The sequence below is a fragment of the Clytia hemisphaerica genome, unplaced genomic scaffold (genome assembly GCF_902728285.1).
Source record: "Clytia hemisphaerica strain Z4C2 unplaced genomic scaffold, Clytia hemisphaerica genome assembly, whole genome shotgun sequence".
NCBI lineage: Eukaryota > Metazoa > Cnidaria > Hydrozoa > Leptothecata > Clytiidae > Clytia > Clytia hemisphaerica.
The window spans coordinates 207,796-231,086 of record NW_027103680.1 but is presented as its reverse complement, the minus strand read 5'-3'; the positions used below and the strand labels follow the sequence as shown (position 1 = coordinate 231,086).

Here is a 23,291-nt window from a genome sequence, read left to right as displayed (position 1 = left end):
TATATTTTCTTTCGTTTTTCACTAAAGAATAAATGACGAAAGAAACTGATAGACTCCATACAGAAGAAAAACCCTCAATTATTTTTAAACATATAGTCAGCTCCAACCTCAGATGTAAAATAGATAGAAAATAGCCTTACTAGAGAATCACTCTTTACCCATTTTCGTCTTTATACCTTATTCGAAGAAAAAAGTTCTTTATCATAAATCATATCTCTATGTCTATGTTTGGAGACGAATTTAAACGTTGTCAATGAGTTCATTTTCATTTTCAAAAACCTTGTTCAGCATAAAATTTGTTTTTCTAACGTATTGCAAGATGAATTTAAAAAGAAATCTAAAGCAAAATGTTGTCAATCCTTTCATATTTTTGAATAAGAAACTCAAGATTTTTGCATTTTGGATAAAAGCTAAAATACACCACTTCAAAAAAACTCATATTCAAAAATACTCAATCTCAGAAAAATGACACCTGGCAACTGGCTTAACTGTCAATTCAAGGCAAGAAATTGTATTATGTACAGATAGAGAACCCCACCCCCCATTGTACCCTTTGTTCTAGAATAAAAATGACTTATAGTTTATCGTCAAAGTTTTTGAATAGATTGAATCAGAATTCGCAAGTAAATGTGTGTAAAAAAAGGAGAGCGCGACAGCAATTAAAAAAGGGAAAAATTAATGATCGGGAAAAAATCAGACGATGAGAAGTTTTCGTCACAGAAAGATTTTATCACTTTTTTAAAATTTAGTCACTTTCGCCCAACTTTTCCCAGGAAAGAGACCCTATTTTAATGGGTCAGGATTTGGAATTCTAAAATGAGTAGGTCAAGTGCGTCAATTTTTGGTAGAGAAATAAATATGCATATCTATTGATTATAATAAGAAAATCTAAAAAAGGTAAAAACCACTATGTACAAATGTCTCTGAACTTATAGAAAAAGGTTAATAAAATTATCTTACAAAATACATGTACATCAATCTATTTATTTAGTACACATCTGAATAAATTAATTTGCAAAATATCTAAAAAGCAGTACTAGGTATAAAAATATTAAGGTTTGAAATTATAAAACATAATTTCTTTTGCTCCTTTCAGCTTGGTTGGGCGATTAGTGTTGTCCCGATTTCTCGGATGACTTATGATGTTTGTCCTTTAATCCATTTCGTATATTTACTAACACGTGCAAAAACAGTATAACGATTCAATCCGTTACATTGTGGTGATCCCCAACTAGTAACACCGTATAATTTCCAGCTTCCGTCAGTTTGTTGACATGCAAGTGGGCCACCAGAATCACCATGGCAACCAGATTGGTAATTCATTCCGTCGTTATATCCAGCACAAATCATACGATCATTTACCGTGTGACTATTAAACGTATTACGCTCAACGCAATGTTGACGGTTGACAATTGGTAGAGCAACGTGTTGTAGACGTGTAACAGCGCTGCCACCGCTATGTAATTTTCCCCAACCTGTCAAATAAAAATAAAAATTATGAAAAAAGGCTTTTTCGAAATTTGTGCTCGCGTTGCACCGAAAGGGGAGAAGATTGTTCTTTCTTATGTTTAAAAATGCTTTGTAAGCAAATGGTAGGAGATTGGTTAAATAGTATCCTTTAAGCTTCGTTTTAAGCTGGGATCCTCTTTTATATAGAATATTCAAATCTGGTTTCAAAAAAGGAGTTAAAATTTAGATCTCATAAATCTACGTCACTCTTAAAACTGACAATAACAAGATATATGCCAAGTGAGGTGAATCCATAATGAGTAGTGGAGACGATAACCAATAGAGACACATAATTCAAGACCATGCTAGGTTTACTTTCAGAATTGCCTGGTTGTAAAGAAGTCTCGACATACCTGACATGAAACATTTGGTTCCTTCTCTTAACACTTCATTTTCATTTGGTAAACAAATAGCATTGATGTCAGCTCCAAAGACGACTTCTTTGTTCATTTCCATAATGGCGACATCATGAGTATCTGATTCGTATTGGTAAGATTCGTGTTGTGTGATACGTGTGACCTGGCGTTCTTCTTCTGTACCTAAAATTTTAAGTTAGGTTTTTATGTTAGATCATGACGCTGTATGACGTCACGCTACAAAAGAAAAAACGGATCGAAACGGTTTTGCTTCACTTTTTTCATCGGAACGGAACTGCTCCGAGCACTCTCGATCCGTAACGGAAACCATACCGGAGCGACATGAAACCGTAACATCTGAACATGGTCTAAGTCTAGGTCCTCTACTGGAACTTACTTGGAAACACAGAGTTCAACTAAATAATTCCTTTAGTTTACTTGACCATACCTTACATGAAAAGAGGAGAGTAAGCAAAACGCTCATATTTTGAAACAATCCCCATATTTTGAAAAATTCGATCAAAAATCACAAGTTCAAATCAAAGTTGTCAAAAATTCAAAATTCATTAATTAGAAACACATCTTACCTTCATCTGCATCACGATTATGTTCTCCGAGGACGATTTTATACAAAGTGAGATCTGTACTCAGGTATTTGAAACAATGAGCTGCAGTTAGGACATGTTTATTATCAATGAGTGAACCACCGCATAAAAAACTTCCATCGAAATAGATTGCCGCTTGCCATGGGTAGTGTCCCTTCTTTGCATCCTCTCCTCCAACAATTGGATTATCAGCCTTTGATCCACGTCTTTCAGCAACACCACAGGCTAGCGTCTCTCCACAGAGTCCACAAGTAGCCGGGCAATAGTTTGTCATGTAATCTTTGTATTGACTGTAACTGCAGTATTTTTTAAGATTTCCGCAATTGTATTTGTCTTTGCATATTGGTTCTGGCTCCTTTGCTGTAATGTAAAAATGAAAAGTGTTATGTGAAAAATTTAAAAATGGTCTAAATTTTTACTGGTTGTCTTCAATTCGTTTTTTTTATCATCCGTTACAGGGATAGAAAACGAAGGAAATTAAAAATACGAAGATTTAAGAACTGGTAATGGCTTTAATGAGCTTAGAGAGGATAATTAGTAGGAGAAAAGTGATGAGACTTTTCGGAAAGTCAAGAAGTTTTCCCCGGCCAAAAAACCTTTCTGGTTCCAAACTTCAAGGGAGTAATGACAAACAACGAGAAGTTTAATCAGACATACGAAGACCTTTGGAGAGCAAGAAAGGAAAGAAAGAACGACTTCCCAAAAAGGGGTAATAAACAAATGAGGAATATGAACTTACGACAAGAGCCACATAATTTCTTGCAGTACGTTTTAACGGTCGGATGTGAACAATGGTCTTTGTAATAACTACACCAATCATATTCATCTCTACATTTTTCTAAAGGAAAATGAAGATTTTTTCTTTAAAATGACAATAGAATTTTATTCTCTATTATTCACAGAAGGTAAGAATTAAATCCAAGTCCTGGTAGCTATAGACGGATTTCTGAAGCAGTTCAAAATTGTGTAAATTAATTGGTATAAGAATGACCATAAAAATGTATACAGCATTGACATCAAAGAATTATCTAAAGATAGACAGAATGGCTATAAGTAGACCAACGTAGCTAATACAGGGGAGTCTCCATAACTCATAAGCTCACGGGAAACGCAAATTTGTTCGAATCATGGAAATTTCGAATTAAAGAATTTTTTTTATAAGTCATTGTTGAAATCTGTTCACTTACCGGTATTGACTTCTCCAATTTTCCATGGGTTTTGTGCATCTTCCAAATTGGTCTTAATTACTCGTTGCAGGAAACCTTTCAAATCTGTTCAACAAAAACAATAACAACAAAATTAAGATAATGACTAAAAAACAAAACACTTTTCTCAAATTTCAAAACAAAATACAATAATAAACTCTTAAGTGGTACTTATTACAGTGCAGTCTCCATGACTCGACCACGCGCGGGGAATCAAAATTTGTTCGAGTTATTGGAATTTCAAGTTAAGGAGACATTTTCGAGATTTAGAACTACGAATAATAGAGACTATAAAACTAATCGAACTTTGAACATCGATTTTATACTACCTTATCGGCCCTTTTTACACCGGCCCTTATTGGCGTTATTTTTGGGCTGTGGCGTAATAAGGGCCGGCGTAAAAAGGGTCGATAAGGTATTTAATAAATAATCTACAGTATCGAAAATTATTTGATTTGTGGAAGAAATGTGATTGGAATCAGTTAAAACTCAAAAGCCCTCTCAAAAGAGATTATGTTCTTACCGAATTCTTTGATGGTTCGAGCATCTGTAATGGCGTAGAGAGTGATCACCAGTAATAAACATATTAAGTTCTTCATTTTCTTTTTGTTGTGATAGATTTTTAAATCTTCAATCTGTGGATAATGAAAAAAGAAACATTTCAAAAACAGACCAAAAAAGACAACGGTGACATAGACCTTTTGCAAGTTCGGATGTCATGTTGAATAATTAAGAAATCAAGCATCAAAACAATGATGAGAAAAAATTAAGACACGCTTAAAATAATTTTGGAGAATTTGATTATTCAACATCCTCTCAAAAGGTCTATTCAACTTCAAGCTTTGCAATGATAAACATAGTAACCATATTGCAATTATCAAACCATAATGTAAAAGTTTTCAAGTATTGCTCTTGAAGCTCTTATCAAGCTCAAGTTCTTATTGATAATGAGAAATCAAATAAGGAACCATGGAATTTATACGGTTAGAATCCAATTAAAATTGTTTGATGATATCAGCATCAAAATCATCATTGAATGAAACTGAAACTATTTGACGCAATAAAGCGAAGCGGAAAGGACGCCAAGTTTTTTTATTTCGTGATGTGACAAGACCTTTAAAAACATAATTGTTATTTGAATGACATCTTATTCCATTTCCTGTTTTTTTATTACAATGTGTTTAGATTCTTGATTGTTGAAAAAACCGCAAAACATATTGGCTTAAGTTCTTAACTTGCATGCTCGACAGCATTAAGTTAGTTAAAGCCAGGAAGCATATGTTTTGACTAATTTGCAAGCAGGAATAATTATTCTGGAGAATGAAAAAGAGGCGTACTATACATCCTGACGTAATACGTCTGTTTACGTTTTTTTGGACATGGCATACATGATTTTAGAAAAAGCAAAGATTTCAGCATTTATACCAAAATGTAGGAAGATTTTTAAGAATAACACAGGAGCTTGAAACAAAATGATTTCTCATTCACATTAAAAGTCTTACAATAGAAGACGATGATAATCTTTCATCAAATATGTAGGATTATATTTCAAGATGGGCGGGTAATCTAATGTTTTCTTCTTTATCCCTTCTATAGGTCACTTCAAGGTCGAAATGAATCATGGGTAATCAGGACCGATTGCACCCTAATACTGGCTTTCCATTGGTTAGATGCAAAAACATCCACAATTTTAGAACGACAGAAATCGTTATCAGAGCGTGGTGGTCCTGATTAACTACGATTTCCTTTCGACCGTGAAATGTGGCCAAATCAGAATTACCGATAAAAGTTTTCCAAATGTAGGAAGGTTTAGTCTACTCTTATACTGGAGGAATAACTTACAAACTGAAGAAAAGTGATACTTACAAGTTCAGACAGTTATATCCAGGTGACTCTGTTCTGCTCTTTTCTTCTCTCTTTAGTGTTTTTCCAGCTGTGCAGTTTGCTGTGCTGTACTTGATTTAAAACTGACAAACCATTCCATCCGGCGGCTATTTATCTAAAAACGAACATGTTATCGCTCTCCATCGCAGTGATTGAAAAATGATGATGTCATCATATGTCAAGAAAAAGTTATTTCTTTTGGCATAGAAATAAGAAATAGATATATCAAAAGAGAAGAAAATATTTATTCCTTTATTATCATTAAACGCGGTATCAACTTTCTAATAAAACCGTATTAGATATCGCTATAATACACGTATTTTAGATGCGAGAACAAAGAACATAAGAACATAAGGCTTCGAAGTCAAAACATTTATGAGCTTTATAAGAACATTTAATGGCTTTGCAGACTCTAAAAATGCAATTAGTTAAAAATTTAGAACGAAATACTTTCGCATGGCAAAAATGCTGAAAATAAGACCACTTTAACAATATTTCTACGCTGGAAACCCAAAAATTTACGAACATCCAAAGGTTCAAAAACTTTGAGACGTTCTTATAAAAAAAACTGTTTAAAGAAAAACTATTTTCATGTAATTAGCCTACGCGGTGAACGTGGGACGCAATTAAAGCAGCAAATCGTCAATTGGTTTTGACTGTCCCTCGGATAAAAGATAAATTAGAGAAGCCCCCAAAGGAGTAGAACGGAAATTTGGTCATTTAATCAAATCAATAATAAGCAATCTGATTTATCAAACCAAATTTCGCAATGAAACGCCTACAAGGCTTTGGTAGTGTATAACCATGGACGTGGAACCTTGTGGAAAATCAAGACACTCCCTATGTCCATAAAGCAATAGAAACTAAAAATCTGTCAAAGAACCAAAGAGTATGGTATAACGATTACCTTATATGGTTAATTAGCATTTTTGTCATAATTAATGAATAAAAACAACAGATGTATGGTTTTCGCTTGATGAGGTCATCTCTCTTTAGCAACAGACCGCAAATATCGATTTCGTATGTTATTTTGACAATACGCATAATCCCTCTAATTAATGTTTCTCGATTCTAGTTTCTCTTTTCGAGTGCTGAAAGTAATAAATAACTACAAAAGGGTAAATTTTGACGAATACGAGGCAAAATTTATGTCAGCCGATGATATGATCAAACATCTGTTCATGTTACAAAAGTTCCATCGTGAAATCGAAAAATTAAGCTTTTTTGCGTAAATTTAATATAGTGGAGTCTCTTTAACCTTTACCACGCCGAAGCCGTAAATTTACGTTCTAATATATAGCCGAAGCCGTAAATATACGTTTTTCATGGGGTGTTAAGAAAAGCCGCCCTACCGCCTTAAAGACGCCTTTAAATCCCGGGAAATGTCTTATATGACGGAGAGAAAATGTAAACAAACTATTTTCAGTAGTTTGAAACCACCTACTTTCGATTTTAACTGTCAAAACAAACTGGAAAATCAGGCAAAATATTCTTTTGGAAATTATGAGCTCATTGACTGCTGTAACTAACTTTTTATGTTTATTTAGTGGAAAATGGTTTGTTTTATTGGTTGCAAATGTTATGTATTGCTTGTTTGTAGTTTAGTCAGTGTTTGAGGTAAGTTTCTGCCTCCTTATTCTTTAGTATGACGGTACATTAAGGGTGAGGACTGGAGGCTTGTCGGCCGTCACCGACCGTCACCGAAACTTAAGTTAAGGCTTCTGATAAGGCTGCAAAGAGTTTCAAAGTGTATATACTATGTTATTTCTATTGCTTTCATGCTGGTTGATGATAGGAAAGTCATTTTTAGCTGTTTTTAGTGATATTTCCCATAAAAATTACCTCAAGGGGCCTCTGCCTTACGTGCCTCTGATTTACGTGGAAATTTTCTCGAAAACCAAGGTTTTCTAAAAATGAATTCTGCCTTTTCTAGTAAAGGTATGATTGTGATTTTTTGGCTAGCAGTTGTAGTTATAATGGTCGAAACAATGAGCCAGAAAATTATGGTATCGCAAATGTTCTCCCCACTTTTTTTTTAACCGAAACGTAAAATTTTGAAAAATATGACAAATTGCGTTTTGAATTTTTTTCAACTCTAAGGCAGAAGACTACTGTGTCCCCATTGATAGAGGAAAATCCTTTATTTTAACATTTTTGGAAAGCAGGATAGTTGGGCTTTCCAGATTGGGCTTATTTTTTTTAATCGGTTTAGTAGATCAAAAGTTATGACGGAAAGCGTAAAACTGTCATTTTTCCCAAAACGACAAGGCGTGCACGGGGTGAAGTTCCCAGAGAGAAGGCGTGGTAAAGGTTAACTCTCAAAGATTTATAGCTCCATAATGTCTGTATAACTTGAACAAGGTTTATGGTCAGTAAAAACGATGTCTCATAAACCTTACTACATATCTCGAAATTTCCTTAACTCAGACAAATTTGCATTCCCCGCGCGAGTTATGAAGACTCCACTGTATTTAAATAAAGTTTTATTGCCAGATACGATTTTCTCTTTTCTGATATGGGGTTATGAACAGTTTATTACTTTTTAAATTCAAAGGGAAATTTGCTTAACTAATAATGTACTTCTTACGTTTAAGGTAATTTCAGCTCGGTATTAAACAGGGAGACCATCATTCACATATGAAAATAATACGAGATCCGATTTGCCTAAGATAATTTCAGCTCCGTATTCAAGTGGGAGGCGATCAAAATATTTGAAAATAATACAAGATCAGATTTGCAAAGTAATGTAAAACTTTAGGACAAAAGCAGAGGAAACAACGAAGATGCTCTATATCAATATCAGACCTAAATAAGAGGTGTTATGTGGATAGTATCAAATTTTGACAAAAACGTCCTCCACAAAACTAACCACGTCAATAAAATTTACAAACAATGATGGTTATAAAAAAAGTGATAAAAATAAGACAGAGGTTGTCATCAGTCATCAGATCAAGGGCTACAATTTGGCTAAAATAACAACTAAGTAACACATATTTTGTAAACAAAATTCAGTACAGTATTGAAAAATAAATCAGTCCGTAAAAAGTGTAGCAAGACTTTAGCGTCCTGAGGACGGGGAGAGTATTGTCTCTAATACAAATTTCAGCTCAATCTTGACTGTTCAAGGTTGCGATTTTCAATAGGTTTTGGCGTTAGCTCAAATATGAACAGTGGCAGATGGATGCCGTAAAAAGAGTCGGACAAGTTAGCTAGGACAAGTTTGCCGCGCATATAGAGATGCCATACTACATCTATTGTGAGAACAATTCAATATTGATAAAACACGCACTCACTGTCTTGAATATCAAAAGTCTTAATATCAACAATGCACTTAAGCCCATGATGGTGATCGAAAACACCCTTCAGTCTTCAATCAAACTATGTTACAATAGAAGCCTCTCCAAAAGCTCCAGGTATCATGGTCTTGAGGCACGTTTACATTTTCTTGTACAAGCTGTGAAGGTTTAAAAACCTTCTCACTGTCAAACTGTCTTTAATTGTAACGGTCAACTATGCATTACCTACGCACATTCAATTACTGTGAAAATATTCAAATCAACTCAGTCTTGCAATGAATGGAATAAAACTTAGCAATGGAGGACCTGCAAAGAGAATCGAACACAGAATTTTAGTCAAAGGACAATGGACCTAATTCACTTCTGATCATTCACTAAATAAAAAGGGCAAATTATTTTAGTCAGTTTTGGCTTTTATAAAAATAATAAACTGTTAAAGCGACGAAGGGTCTACTGAAGTTATCTCGATTATGTGATGAGAGGTTTTAAAGAAAATATTGCACGGTGGAAATGCCCATACAGTAGAAGATTTTTATTTCTACAGCAGAAAGCGGATATAAACTATCATGTATTCACCCCGTCTCTTTCAGACAGTGTGACCTGATGAAGGAGCTAAATACACTAATGAAGATTTAGAAGTCCTAGTTTTTAATGAGGGGGGAAATGAGGCGAAATTTTATTGGATTTTCTTAAACTTCTGAATCGGGAAGTTTGTCTTCTTTGTTTACATCTTTTTATCTTCCTATTTTTGTTTTGGAGAAATCAAACCTTAATAAACCGGCAGATCTTCCGAATTGGGAAGAATTCTCTAGCTTCCCGTTTGGGTGCCAAGATATTTTCGAAACCTAATCGGGAAGATCTTCTCCCGTTCGGGAGTCAATTTAACTTTCCGTTCGGGAAGTTTCTTTCCGATTCGGAAGAATCTTCCCGATTGGGTTAGTGGCGTAGACTGGGAGGGTTATCTTCAAAATGTCGTATTCATTCCGGATTCTCAAAATTATAATGACATAAGTATATGCTCAGGTCATCGATGGCAGAGAAAAATTCAATCTTATATACTGTTGACAATTTTTTTCAAAGGGGATGCACCAGTACTGGGAGGGGCTAAGTTGGGTTTGTGAAACGGACTGTGCTTTTCTTAGTTGTGAACATCAAGCTCCAAATATCCGACAGTTTTCCCAGCTCGCACGCAACGTTGTTTTAACGTTAATGTAATGTTCACGACGTCCATATAACGTTAGATGAACGTTGAAACAAAATTGTATGCTAGATGGGTTGATAATGTAACACGTATTTTTCATTGAACGTGGCGTAGTTGCGTATACGTGAACAATGACGCTGACAAGCTGACTATGGGTTTTCGGAGACGATATTTTCTTACGTCATTCTTATATAATTCATATAAACTGAGAGCATGGTCATTGTAAATGACTGATATTAAAATGATCACAATAGATAAATTAATAAATCAAATCAATAACTAAACGAGCATGCATAATAGTTTATTCAAAATTTCCTAGTTGTCTTGACCGAGTAATATGAGTGATTGAATCAGTTCTTTAAAGGAATAGTGTATTGCTACAGTTGAACTCGACAGCAAAGAAACTCGCTCATGTTTTTCCCGCAAAAAGTAAAACTACCCGAGTGAGTATTTCCCGTCAAGGGCGCGAGAAAACCGAACGAGTGTCTAGTCTTGCTCAAAAAACGAGCTAGAAGAAAATGGCGACTGGAAAATCTTTATTGAGAAAAACTGTAATGTTTACGAGATCTTTATTGATCATTTTATGGCTGAGCAGTGTTAATATTAACTGAAATAGGTCATATTATTATTGAACTATCATTATGGAAAGTTTCAAAGCATATTTTTCAGTGATGCTCGAGATTCAGCTGGATATGATTTTTAATGTGAAACTTTTAAGTGTCAAGCAAATAGGTAAAGCACCAAAATCATAAAGTGTTTTTATTCAACTATCTTTGTGCAAAGTTTCAATGTTTATTTTTCTATGATGCTGAAGATACAGGAAGATATTTAATATCAAGATTGAATTCTTTTGCTAACCAATTTATACAGAACTATCTCTTCTCTTGCTTTCAGTTAAATAACAATGTAGTCAATTTTGAACACTCAAGAGGAGAAAGAGATTTCTATTTTCTCTCGAAAAAGTGTGCATATGGATCTGAGAAGTGAAATGAAACTCATCAAGACAAGAAAGTCTTGTTCAAAGAAGATTTTCATGGTTCGTACTTCAAAATATGGGACATTTTTGTTCATCCAATGACTTGAAAAATCAACTCTGGAGACTGTAGTCTACATAACTTCAGAATACTTCGATAGAATCATGGAACGCAGGTATTATTTTCTCGATAAAAGCACTGTATCATGAGATTTTGCACGAACCAAATAAAATGAAGCAAAAAGTAACTCTCCGAATCGATGAACGAAAAACTCTGGTTCTGAGCATCATATTGTACTGATTTGGAATTTTATGAAATAATGTTGAGGAAGTAGCAGTAGGACACATTGATTTGATTAAATTTAAAATCCTGTAACTATCATTGAAAATTAAGATCAAACCATCGATCAAGGGACTTTGTCTTCTTGTGCTTCTGGCATGGTTCGACTCTGAAGCTACATATCTCTGCATCCTTTTTGAAAGTCCTCGTACATGCTATGATTTGGGAACAGTTGAACATATTTTTCATGTACCAGTTTGTTTCGTTATGGATGGACATAGCTGCATTTTTTACAGTGGTATGGATATGCTGCTGTAAGAAGAACTGTTTACATTTTATTTACGTTGTTAACTTGAGTGAATGTGGAATATTGTGACTGGTGTTGTATGAAGTGACGATAAATACATATACTCAATGATAAAATTTTAAGATATTAAAACATTTTCTGCTAAAAAAAGGATGTATTTTTTCACCAACAGTTTTGATAAAATTTTATTTTCTAGGTAACTTTTTTCCCTATGAAGTGCTACTGTGTGAAAAACTCTGAGGGTGCTTTAATTGAGAATTTTTTTTTGAACGGAAAGAAATATTTTGGAAGGCAACTTCAAAGAGGAGGTCATATTATTATTCAAATACTTTTGTATCACTCTTGATAAAAGTGAAGCCATAAAGAATTTGTAAATACTTATATAGTTTTCAAAATCCAAATGTATATACAGGAATTTTGTAATGTGATGTTATTTTTTTCAAAAAATGTTTTATGCATTATTTACTATTTGTTATTTTGTTCATCTGCTCTTGATGAAACACAAAGAACACAGGAAAACAAAAAAGAACTGTTTGTATCTTCTCTTCTCATCTCACAATCTCTTTGTGTATAGAAAAACTCTTGTGTAATATTTACATTTGTGAATCAATTTTGGCATAGCAAAACAGAAAATTGCCTTCATATAAGTATGATACAAGACAGAAGAAATTACACGAAAGATTTTTCATTCCCCTCCCAACTTTTTTATGTCGCAAAGTATTTTTCGGTTTGTTTACATTACAAAAACGAAAGTGAAATCCCGTTCGACCAATCAAATTGTAAACTTTTATCGCGCTCGACCAATCAAATTCCAGACACGTGACCATAATATTTTGATTTGCGTAGCAATACACTATTCCTTTAACTTCTTGAAAAACTATTTTTATAAATGACTCTAAAACGAGACGGAAACCATGTCATCCAGGTTTCACTTTTTATGTTTCGATCATATGCAGCTTTCGCAAAATAAACAAAATGAGTCATCCATCAAAAAACAGTATCGCTAGACCTATTTTCCGCTATAGCTGGAAACCACCAATTTTTCAGACCTTATTTAGGCTATAATTGGAGTCATGACTAATTAATTTCTTTGATAACCGCCAATTGCTGATCTAAAACAGGAGTAAATGAGGGTTAATACTGTTGTCTCCTCCTTCGTTAGGGTGATTTATTATTGACCATAAACTTTTGCCTTGCTAATTGTGCTTATGACCACAATCTCTTTAAAAGCCTAATCCGAATTTCTCAGAAAGTACTTTAGACGAGTTGGTCAGAATTTTATTACATCTCGTGTCACAGACTAAAAAGGATCTCTCCCCACGGGGAAGTTGACTTCGATTTCATTGACATTTATAATTCAAGGCGAAATTGTAGTTCAAAACCATCCAAATAAATTTTTTGAACTAAGAACAATAGAATTTCTATCCCCATTGGGACTTCAATAGAAATTTTCATCCAGATTGTGAGACAGAATTGTTTTATTGGACTTGGAAAGAATCATTCTCTATAAAGAGAAAATGACGTAAGTAAACACTAAGTACTTTTGGATAAAGTGGACTTATTTCTCAGAAAATCAAAGGACTTTAAATTTTCTTAGAGAAGCTGTTTATGGACTCAAAAGCAAAAACAATGTTTCACCATAAAATTCCCTTACTATTTATCAAATCTAAATTTCTGTGAAATTCAACATAGTAGAGTACATTGACGACGCTTTCCTTTCAGTTTGAACTTAAGACATTTTCTGTGGTTACATTCATGTTTTGACCGTGTCGTCATAATTGGCACAGCTGGTGATTGTCTACAGAGATCATGAATGACCACCCTAGTTTTGCTATCAGAGCCATACCACATGGTCTTGATGACTGGTAATGGATATTCCGTCACTTATTACTCTAGGGAACTACATCAAATCTAACTAAGATGTGAACAACCACACTTCTTGATTTCCCCCATAAAATATACAGACCAGACCAATAAACTGTAACAGACAGGGTTCGGAAGATCATACAAAGTGGCCCTCCTGACTTATGCAGCTTTTTGAAGAGCACAGGGGCGTTTAATCGAAGTAAGAGAGTAATTCAAGTCGTCCTCCGACAGCAAGTTCTTACTCAAAATAGAGAACATTTTAAATACATAATACATTTCCCATTCACTTTACAATGTTTATGAGGTCATCATCAACAACAAGACATCATCACCGGAAATATCAATATCTTTCGTTTCGATCATAAGTCCTAACACTGTAATCAAAGTAGACCCCGAAGAAGACTTTCGACAGCAAATGCTAAGCGGACATAAAAATAAAAGGACATAAAACGAGAATATTAAGACCATGTTCGCACGTAATGGTTTCGTTTTGCTCCGAAACGAAATGAAGCCATTCTATCGGTTAGAATTGACGTAAATCTTGAATTCTAACCAATAGAATGGCTTCATTTCGTTTCGGAGTGAAAAGGAACCTTAGCGTGTGAACGTGGTCTAAAACGTGCTAGATGAGATATATCGAGCTAAGTTCCTTTAAATTTTGAACATTCTTTCTTGAACACGAGTCATATTATCTATATGGTTTAGGCTGTTCCAGAAAATGTTCGCACATGGAGGTGGAGGATAAAGTATCCAGGGGGTAAACTTGCTCTGTTTGGGGGTAATTTTGCTCTGTTTTGAGGGTAATTTTGAATGTCCAGGATTTTCACCGTTTTGTGAGTAAGAAATTAGGTGTTTTGGTGTCTGTGGGGGTCTGTGAAGCCTTAAATTGTTCTTAAGTTGTTCTTAATATTTTGGCCATCGAAGCTTTTAGTTTGTTCTTATAAAAAACGTGTATTAGCAGCAGATCGGGATGTCAAACTCAAATTTACATTCTAATATCCTGGTACTTGCTAAAAATATTGAGAACAGTTACGTTAGTTCACAAGCTTTTGAAAAGCACTTGTAAACATAGTGGGATAAGCTGCTCTTAAAAGATTTGTCAATCGCGCATTACTAGACAGTTATGTTAAGCTTGACGTAGTAGCGTAGTAGTATAGTGGTTATAAACCTCCTGTCTGGGAGGTCAGGGTTCGATTTCAGTCGGTGCTATGATTCACTTGGCAAGTGAATGTACCTTCGCCCGGGTCGACCCATGCCTTGTGAGGGGAACTGATTGCCGTCACTCTGATAGGATCACCTGGGATTTCAAACCTTAATACTCTAAACCCTCAGTGTCAAGTAAACGCCCCTGTACTTGTTATGACGCATTACCGGATTGATCAAAATTTGGGCAAACTGGGAAGGCAATTTTCGAAAGTTTTGATTTTAGCGCCCCCTTTTAAAGTAAAAGACCTTTACAAAATAACGCGAGCGAAGGGAACAGTTATTCATTCCAAGAAATAAAAAAACGCAAAGTGGGGCCAATATTAGCGACCAGAGTGCGCCCTATGGTCCCTACATCGGCCGCTGGGGGGGGAGTTGCCCCTCCCCCTGCTCTCTCAGCCAGAACGCTACTTGTTATAAGAGAGCTCTAGGCAATCCTGATTTCCAGTCCCTTTCTTAAACGACCTGTCCTTTGTTACTTTACACATCTTCAGGGAAAACTAGTCCTCTCTCCGTTTTTTGAAAATCGCACCCTCTAAAGGAAGAGAAGCTTACTTTAACTACAGTATGATACCCCGTGAGTCCTGCATCGAAAGTGAGAAAAAGAGGGGATGGTCCCAAAATAGTTAATGTCAATAATATATAGAAGAAAATTTGATCTTATGAGACAAATAGTTTTGATAGTCGGTAGAAGGCTTTGAAGATCTATTTGCAGTAAAAATACCAGTGAAAAGTGCATCAAATTGGCAGCTTGCACAGATAAGCTATTAGTGATAAATTGAAACTTTTTGAAAACATGTGTCATATAAGGTGAAAAAGGGCGGACAATAAAGTATGACGTGAAAAGCTTCCAAGAGCTCTGAAAGCACGTCAAACTAGCGAAAATATGCTCTCCTAGCAGAATAATAATCTGTAAAAGTTATGACTGAGACAATTTCTAGTTACACAATCATGTTTCTAAAGAGACATATTTCACTTCAATTTCACTCCTATTCTAATCCGTTGGGCGCACATTCCTGAATTAGTTTTTTTCACAAGGGATGCGTATGAGACTCGAAAACGCTTCGCTTTGCAAAAATGTGGTGCGAAGTTATATGTCTATAGTCTAAGACAAATCACTATCTAAGAAATAAGCCCAAAGCCAAAGAAAATTCGCAAACGAGTTTTTTGCCGAAAAGAGTTTACAATCAGTAGAGTTTGCCAGTTTCTTCGAGACTCTCCCGCCGATTTCTTTCCGTATATCGCTATAACGCAACACCGCCATATTTTCCCGTCTTTACTATCACTATAACGGACGATAACATCGCCTAGAGTTTTAATCCAAACATTAGAGTTCTTGAAAGTGCCAGTCCAGTGCTGTATTTTGGCAGCTACACTTACTTTTAAACACGATCGTTTGGATATAGAACATTATTTTCTTCTCTAAGGATTTTGATAAATCAACATTTACTCCAGCTTTCTAATAATAACTCTTGATACGTTTAAGGTAAAAATGCCTTTACAATGCTAGGTAAGCTATTTGGCAACAAGGTTAAAATTCTGACGTGACGGCCGACGACTACAGGACGATAAATGACGTCATTTTCTCAAAATTCGGCATGTTTACAGAGATCTGTATCTCTCTTTTTGAAAATAAGCAAATTGGAATGTCATTTCAAGACAAATACAGTTAAGGAAATTGGAACAATGCCAAACATTTGGTAATTAGAAGGATGCAAGGTATTTTAACAGACATAGTAGCAGGGAGTTATGCTTTGAAGAGACAAATTGAAAGTTTCGAAAAGGAGTTTATGGCAAGCCTATAGGAAATTTTAATAGTACAACATAAGGTACTAGCCCTTTGAGTGCCAGGGTCCTTTTTTCTAAGTTTTTTTTAAAAAATCGCTAGTACAAACTTTAAGGGCTTATATCTCCTGATCTAGAAGGAATTAGAAGCTCGTATATAGCTCGTTGGATAGCTTAGAGTCTCTTCTTTCTTTTGGGCGCCTTCGGCGCCGCCCGATTTAGGAAGGGCGTGGTGGGCGGCGGCCAAGGGGGGGGGGTAGGTTAGGGAATTAAAGCAGTCAGGCCCGCTGCGCGGACCTGACTGAACTGATGAAAAGGTGCCCAGTGATAAAATTTCAAATCAATTCACTAGAAGACAGAATAAAGTAAAACAGGGCCAAATTTGGAGGTTCTTGGATCACTCGTTGACCAAAAATAGTCAAAAAACGGTCAGAATCTCAAAAAAGTGAATTTTTGTCAATTTTTTGCATTTTTTTGACTTTTTTGCTTAAAATTTCGCTGGAAAGACTCACTTTTGAATTTTTTTTTGCTTGACCATAAAGGACAATCTAATTCCCACGAGTTCGACCAAAAATAACGATTTCTAACTCAAACTGGGCATTACAGGAGGGCTTCGCCCTCCTATATAGCCCATGTCGTATATATACGACATCGGCACTTAAAGGGCTAGAAAGACATTTTCAAAGGTAATTGATACGGATTTCAGATTTCGCAATAATGGAAAAAACTGAGAATTGCTTAAAAAACGTCATTAATATAGAAACAGGAAGTAAAGTCGACTTGACTTCAGCTCATTAATTAGTTAATCATTTATTGAGTTTTAATTAATCACGACACGGGTTTAATTACGTCTCCTTTTTAGTTTGAAAGGCTTTTGAGAAAGGTATTGCAGACGCTTTTCCTATGAGTGGGGTGGTCTATCATCAGGTTTACACGTATTTTTTATAAAGAACAAACTATATAAGAACATAAGGCTTCGATGTCCAAAATAATTGAGAACAAGCTAGATACTGAATGGACCTACCTGACGATAAAAGTTAGATAGCAATGCAAGGAGAAAAAAATCAGTCAGAAAATATAGCGTTTAGCGAAAATGCATAACGCAATAAATTCATCATTGATTGTTGATGGGGGGAGAGGGAAGGGTTGTAGGGAAAAAATAAATAGAAAGTTCTGGTCGCAAAAAACAGTTTTATTGACAATTGAATCATGCTTGATGGTGAGCATTATTATCAATAATGTTTTAGTGTGAAAAACATAGAAATTCAAGGAAAAAATCTAATGAAAGTCTGCAAAAACGGCGATTTCCGGCATTTTCAACCGGAAAAAAAAATTTCTCAAAAATCGAACTCAGCCATGTTTTGAGCATTGAGAATACGCATCTTTCTGCAAAAAAAATCAGAAAAAAATAAAGGTGAAAATGCGAGAAAATGTAAAAAACCCGTTTTTTTCGGCATATTTCCGGCATTTTCGGCCGGAAAAAATGTTTTTCGAAAATCGGGCTCCGTCACATTTAAGGTATTGTCATATTGCATCAGTGTGCAAAATTTCATAAAAAAATATAAAGTACAGCTCGAGAAATTCAAGAAATACCGTTTTTCCGGCGAAAATCGGCTGTTCCGGCGATTTTTAGAAAATTCCAGCTTCAAAAATCAGTTTTATCGACAATTGAACCATGCTTGATCGTGGACATTGCTATTAATAATGTTTTTGTGTGAAAAAACAACAAAATATAAGGAAAAAGTCCGATGAAAATCTACAAAAACGGCGATTTCCGGCATATTTCCGGCATTTTCGGCCGGAAAAGAATTTTTCTCAAAAATCGGACTCCGTCACATTTTGGGCATTACCATTTTGCATCATTGTGCCAAAAATCAGAAAAAACTAATTAGCCAATCTCGAGAAAAGCTGGTAACAGACGGACGGACGAACGGACGAACGGACGGACGGACAAAGGTTAATTTATAGGACCTCTGGGTAGGTCCAACAAGTTAAGAACATTTTAAGACTTTGTGGCCTAAAAAAACACCCTTTTTCTTAGGAAAATGGGTAAAAATACTCAAAAAATGGCTGAAATAAGAACATGTTAAGAACATTTTAAGACTTAAAACTCAAAAAGTTAAGAACATCCGAAGGCTCCGATAATTTTTGATGTTCTTATAAAAAAATGTGTATGGGAAAATGAATGGGGTGTCTGTTTACTTTTTTGTTGTTTTTAGCAAAGGAAAGTTAAATGGAAATTCATTTTAATACCTCCGTTTAACTAACAATGCATCAATTTCTGTTGGTTTGAGCAAATAAAAGTTCGTTTGATACTTTCGCTTCATTAACAATGCATCTATTCATCCCCTGTGGTATATCATTTTGGTATAGAGCTTAAAGGGTCTTAGGAATGCTCCACTTATGGCTTGATAGAGTAAGTCTTGATCGTTCAACAATTTATACCTAGTGTAAGAGTCAATCTAGCTCATATATATTTAAACTTATTAGCAAATGAAAGTTCATTTCATTATCATCGTCTTCTTCGGATCTAGATCCGGAGGGACCTAGACCGGAAACAAACAATAAAAACCCTCCCTCCACAGCTCTCGATCAGCCATTGCAGTACACAGTTCCTCAATCTCTAGCCATGTTTACTGTTTCAAAATACCGTAAAATATGCGCTAGTTCATTTTAGTAATTCTGGTTTCTTCAACAATGCCCCTATTCATTTACTAAGGTATATTATTTTGGGCCTTAGGGATCGACTTATTCGTAGTTGTTTCTTAGGCAAATAAATCTTGATCGTTTCACAGCCTGGATCTAGTGAATGAATCACTCTAGTTAATATTTTAGGTTCTGCACTTTTTTTTATAAGAACAATGAGTCTAAAAATTGAAAAAAAAAGAATTACAACCAAAACTAACCAAAATGTTATAATGGTTATTAAAAATAATGTGTGTTTACGACTTAAGACCTAAATAAATAGTTTTGTTCAGCTAACAAAATTTTACAGAAAAATGCATAATGAAAATCTTTAAAAAATGTTTGGCATGGCTAAACAGTCCCACATAAATGACGTTTATATTACTTTTACAAGAATTTCGCGAGGTCATGATAAATTAACAAGAACCATTCAACACCTTACTGTTAAATGCCTTATGGTCAACGTGGATCTTGATGATTTATAATCAAATAAAGAGACTCTTTGTTGGTTAATTAATTGGGAAAGGATGGAAACTAGTATCAGGTCAGGACAGGTCAATCCCAATCCTACCTTTGTTTGAAGGACCAGGCTAATCATCTTCAGAATTTATACAATACACCCAAATTTTAAGATTGAGTCCTTTAAATAAGGGTCAAATAAAATCGGTTTAAAAACGACATGAAACGTAACGTAACCTACCTGAAACATACCGAAATACCGAGTAAATTCTATTCACAACACTCAACTTGCAACTTGCAAGAACTAATAGTTCTGTATAACCCGGTTCGGGATCAGAAGGCTTTTCATCGAGTTGCAGTCCCCATGTTTCAATTTGTTTTACCAAACCCTTTACCCAGGTCTTATTAAAGACCTCAAATCAAAAAATCTTTTTTTAAATATATTTAAGATGGCTATAGAAATTTCCTTAATTTTCTCTTATTGGGCTCTTCCAAAGATATTTTGTATATGGGGAGTGGCGGATATAATTATTGGATATTTTGTCTGGGGGTTGTGAAAAATCTGCAAAATTTGTCTTGTTTCGGGGGCAAACTTGCTCTGATTAAGGTGATTTTGAATGTCCGGGGGGGGGTGGGATCTGTTATCCGGGGGGTAAATTTCCAAAAAATGTTACATCCTTCACCCCCCCTCCATATTCAATTTTTTTCTGGAAGAACCCTAGCCTGATTAAACTTATTTTTCGGGGTGTACACTATGCACACTTCCAAAGCCCTTCAGTACTGTAGTTAGCCTTCCCGTACAAAACTTTATTAATCTCTAACCCTTTACCCGGTTTATTCCATTCTAGACTATTATCTTATACAAAATCTATTCTAGAAACCAACAGACTTGTTCAGAGAAAGGAATGCGCTCCCTCATAGAGTGCAAAAGGTTTGACAAATCATTTTGATTTTGATCGTGTTAAAATATTTGTACTGTTTACGTCATAAGTCTGAACTGTATATTGGAAAATAAAACACATTAAAGACTAACACATAATTTTAATACGTGGGCTTTTGGAAGTAGGATGAGAGCGGACATTAATACCACGTTTCGACATCATAAAATAAACCGCGTGTAGTGTAGGCGAAATCAAAAAAAACAAAAACACTCTCACTCTAATTTGATCTTCAAGAAAAATTAAGAATTTTCTTCGAATTAGAGAATAATTCCAGCTTGAAAGGTAAAAGCTAAAATTACAAAACAAAAATACGCCCCCTTTTTGCAGGACTGGCAAGACTTTTTCAGCCAGTGGGGATAAAAACAACGGACTGAAACTCGATGGTGATTGATGTCCCCATATTTTTATGGCTGAGGATTTCAATACTTTTGTTTTTAAGTCAGAAGGTTCAGTGGGGATGGGGAAAATAGTAAATATTTTGAAGTGAGGATTGGCTTTTAATTCAATTCAGTGGAGGTAAAAATTAGAGAATAATTTTCCACCGGGAACGATATTTTGTCCAATTTTTTCAGTTAGAAAGGACATGGGGTCTGGCTCCAGTGGGTCTGTGAGAAAGGGGTGTAAAAATAATTCCTGTAGGACTAAAAAGAGGTTCCATGTTGTCATTTGACTTAAACATGTGATGTGATGTAAATATAATGTATTGCATTGGAAAAGGTTCAAATCAATGAAGTACTAGATTAGTCAGTTCCGATACTCACTCACTCTTAAATCCCGGATCTTAGTTGTAATACTGAGATGAGACTTTGATAAAAAAATGTTGTATAGCTTATTTTTTCCTATGAAATGAGTAAATTTTTCCTGTTCCAAGTCGAAGCATGGCTAACCTACGATGCAATGAAGTTTTTATTTAATCAAAGCTTAGCAGGAGTACTTATTTTTTCTTTGATCCTGGAAACTGTTCTGAAAGGAAATTCGGACAAGGGAACTCCAGCTAGGAAGTAAAAAAATACCAATTGAGTGTCTATTACTAATAACAAGAGTATATGATCAATATTTCCGTTAAAATATTTACGTAGCATGGTTACGTAGGATAAGAAACATGCAATACGTAACATACAACCTAACTTTATCAAATTGTGGCACGTACACGTTTTTTTATAAGAACATCCAAAATTTTTGAAGCCTTCGGATGTTCTTAATATGTTCTTATTTTCACCATTTTCGAGCATTATATTTTGTCCATTTTTCTAAGAAATCGGGTGTTTTAGAGTCTGCAAAGCCTTAAAATGTTGTCAACTTGTTTTTAACATTTTGGCCATCGAAGCCTTATGTTCTTATATAGTTTGCTCTTACAAAAAAACGTGTACAGCAAGAAGGAATCAAACAGCGAGAATATTCTCGAAGTGAAGTGGCTGACTTGACTCTACACGTGTAAAAAGTATGAATGAAATATATTACTCAAATCAGTTCGTAATACATGTTAAACATTTGTAACCACAGAACTCTAAAAATAAAGACTGGAATGGTGGACATTTATATTTGAATATAGCAGTCCCAGACGTCGACACAGACGACTTTTTTCACAATCTAAAATATTTGTAATAAGTGCTAAAGCCTTCCTTCAAATCAAATCTCAATTCCAAAAAAAATTCTTAAAATGATGAAATTTAATTACATGTTTTTTTTTATAAGCATACAAAAACCCGAAAACAGGCTCAGAGATGCTTAGGTCGAAAGCTTAATAAGGCTGAAAAATGCTTGAGGGGATGCTTAAATCTAAAGCATAAATTTAGGGAAATACTGAAAATCCGTAAAACTCCAGCCAAAAAAAGCCAAAATCAGGAAAAAAACATTTTTTGTAAGGATCAAGTAATGCTTGCCATATGCTTAAATTTTTCCCATATCTGAGCCTAGATATGCTTATAAGTGCAATGCTTATAAAAAAAAACATGTAGAGCATTAAACATTTTTGACATCCTCGGTATTAGAGACCCGATTTGACCTCCACTGCACTGGAAACTTTGACGGAAATTCTATCCCTGTTTAGAAAAATACTTTATTTTCATCTCATTCATTTTTTGAAATTCAACGAATAAAACTGCATCCCCAAAAACAAAACCATCCCCACTGAATCTTTTTACCCAGGAAAAATAGAATTCCCATTAGGATTTCAATAAAAAAATTTATGCCCACTGCTGGAAAAAGTCCCATCGGGTGAGACATGGGTGTATTTTGGAGACACTGAGACGCTGAGTTTGCTGTTTTACTAGAGAGATTTTGATGAACCTATCTACCTCTGGCGATAAAAGGAGGGAGGGACTATATTAATGTTTAGTAGTATTTTGTAGTATATTTTCGTAGTGTACCCTGTGTTTATGATTATCAATAAAGAAAAAAAAAGCATATCTATTGAGAGAAACTATCAACACTATTGAAAAAGATTTTTGAAAAAGAAATAAAAAAGCCATTAAGCGCTTTTATCCGTTTTTCTTTATAAAAACCACTATCAGAAAAATGCACAGCTTAATAAATAAGGTTTCCAGAAAACTCAAACCATCGCACTTAATAATAATAATAAAAAACCAATTTGGCTAATAACATTGATCTATGCTCATAATTAGTGATTCTTATAGATAAAGATTCGTTTTTCAGCCAAAAAAATAATAAGTGTTTACAAAACTCAAATCATTACCATACACCGTGACATTTTCATCTTAAAAAAAACTAATAAAA

At 34.8% G+C, this 23,291-nt stretch overlaps 2 protein-coding genes across 2 annotated transcripts in view; both read right to left on the bottom strand.

The window, feature by feature from the left end:
• Positions 1 to 350: 350 nt before the first annotated feature.
• Positions 351 to 5,826, bottom strand: LOC136803697 (elastase-1-like). Its single transcript, XM_067060413.1, has 7 exons — positions 5,542 to 5,826; positions 4,199 to 4,310; positions 3,658 to 3,741; positions 3,210 to 3,308; positions 2,453 to 2,830; positions 1,863 to 2,048; positions 351 to 1,475 (listed from the first exon to the last, which is right to left on the bottom strand). Exons 2-7 carry the CDS (start codon positions 4,272 to 4,274, stop codon positions 1,138 to 1,140), a joined length of 1,161 nt encoding a protein of 386 aa, XP_066916514.1. The 5' UTR covers positions 4,275 to 4,310; positions 5,542 to 5,826; the 3' UTR covers positions 351 to 1,137.
• Positions 5,588 to 23,291, bottom strand: part of LOC136803698 (protein DGCR6-like) — a 28,593-nt gene continuing 10,889 nt past the window's right edge. The window contains exon 7 of the mRNA XM_067060417.1: positions 5,588 to 5,674. The gene's annotated coding sequence lies outside the window, so the exon portion shown is untranslated. The remainder of the gene's footprint in view (positions 5,675 to 23,291) is intronic.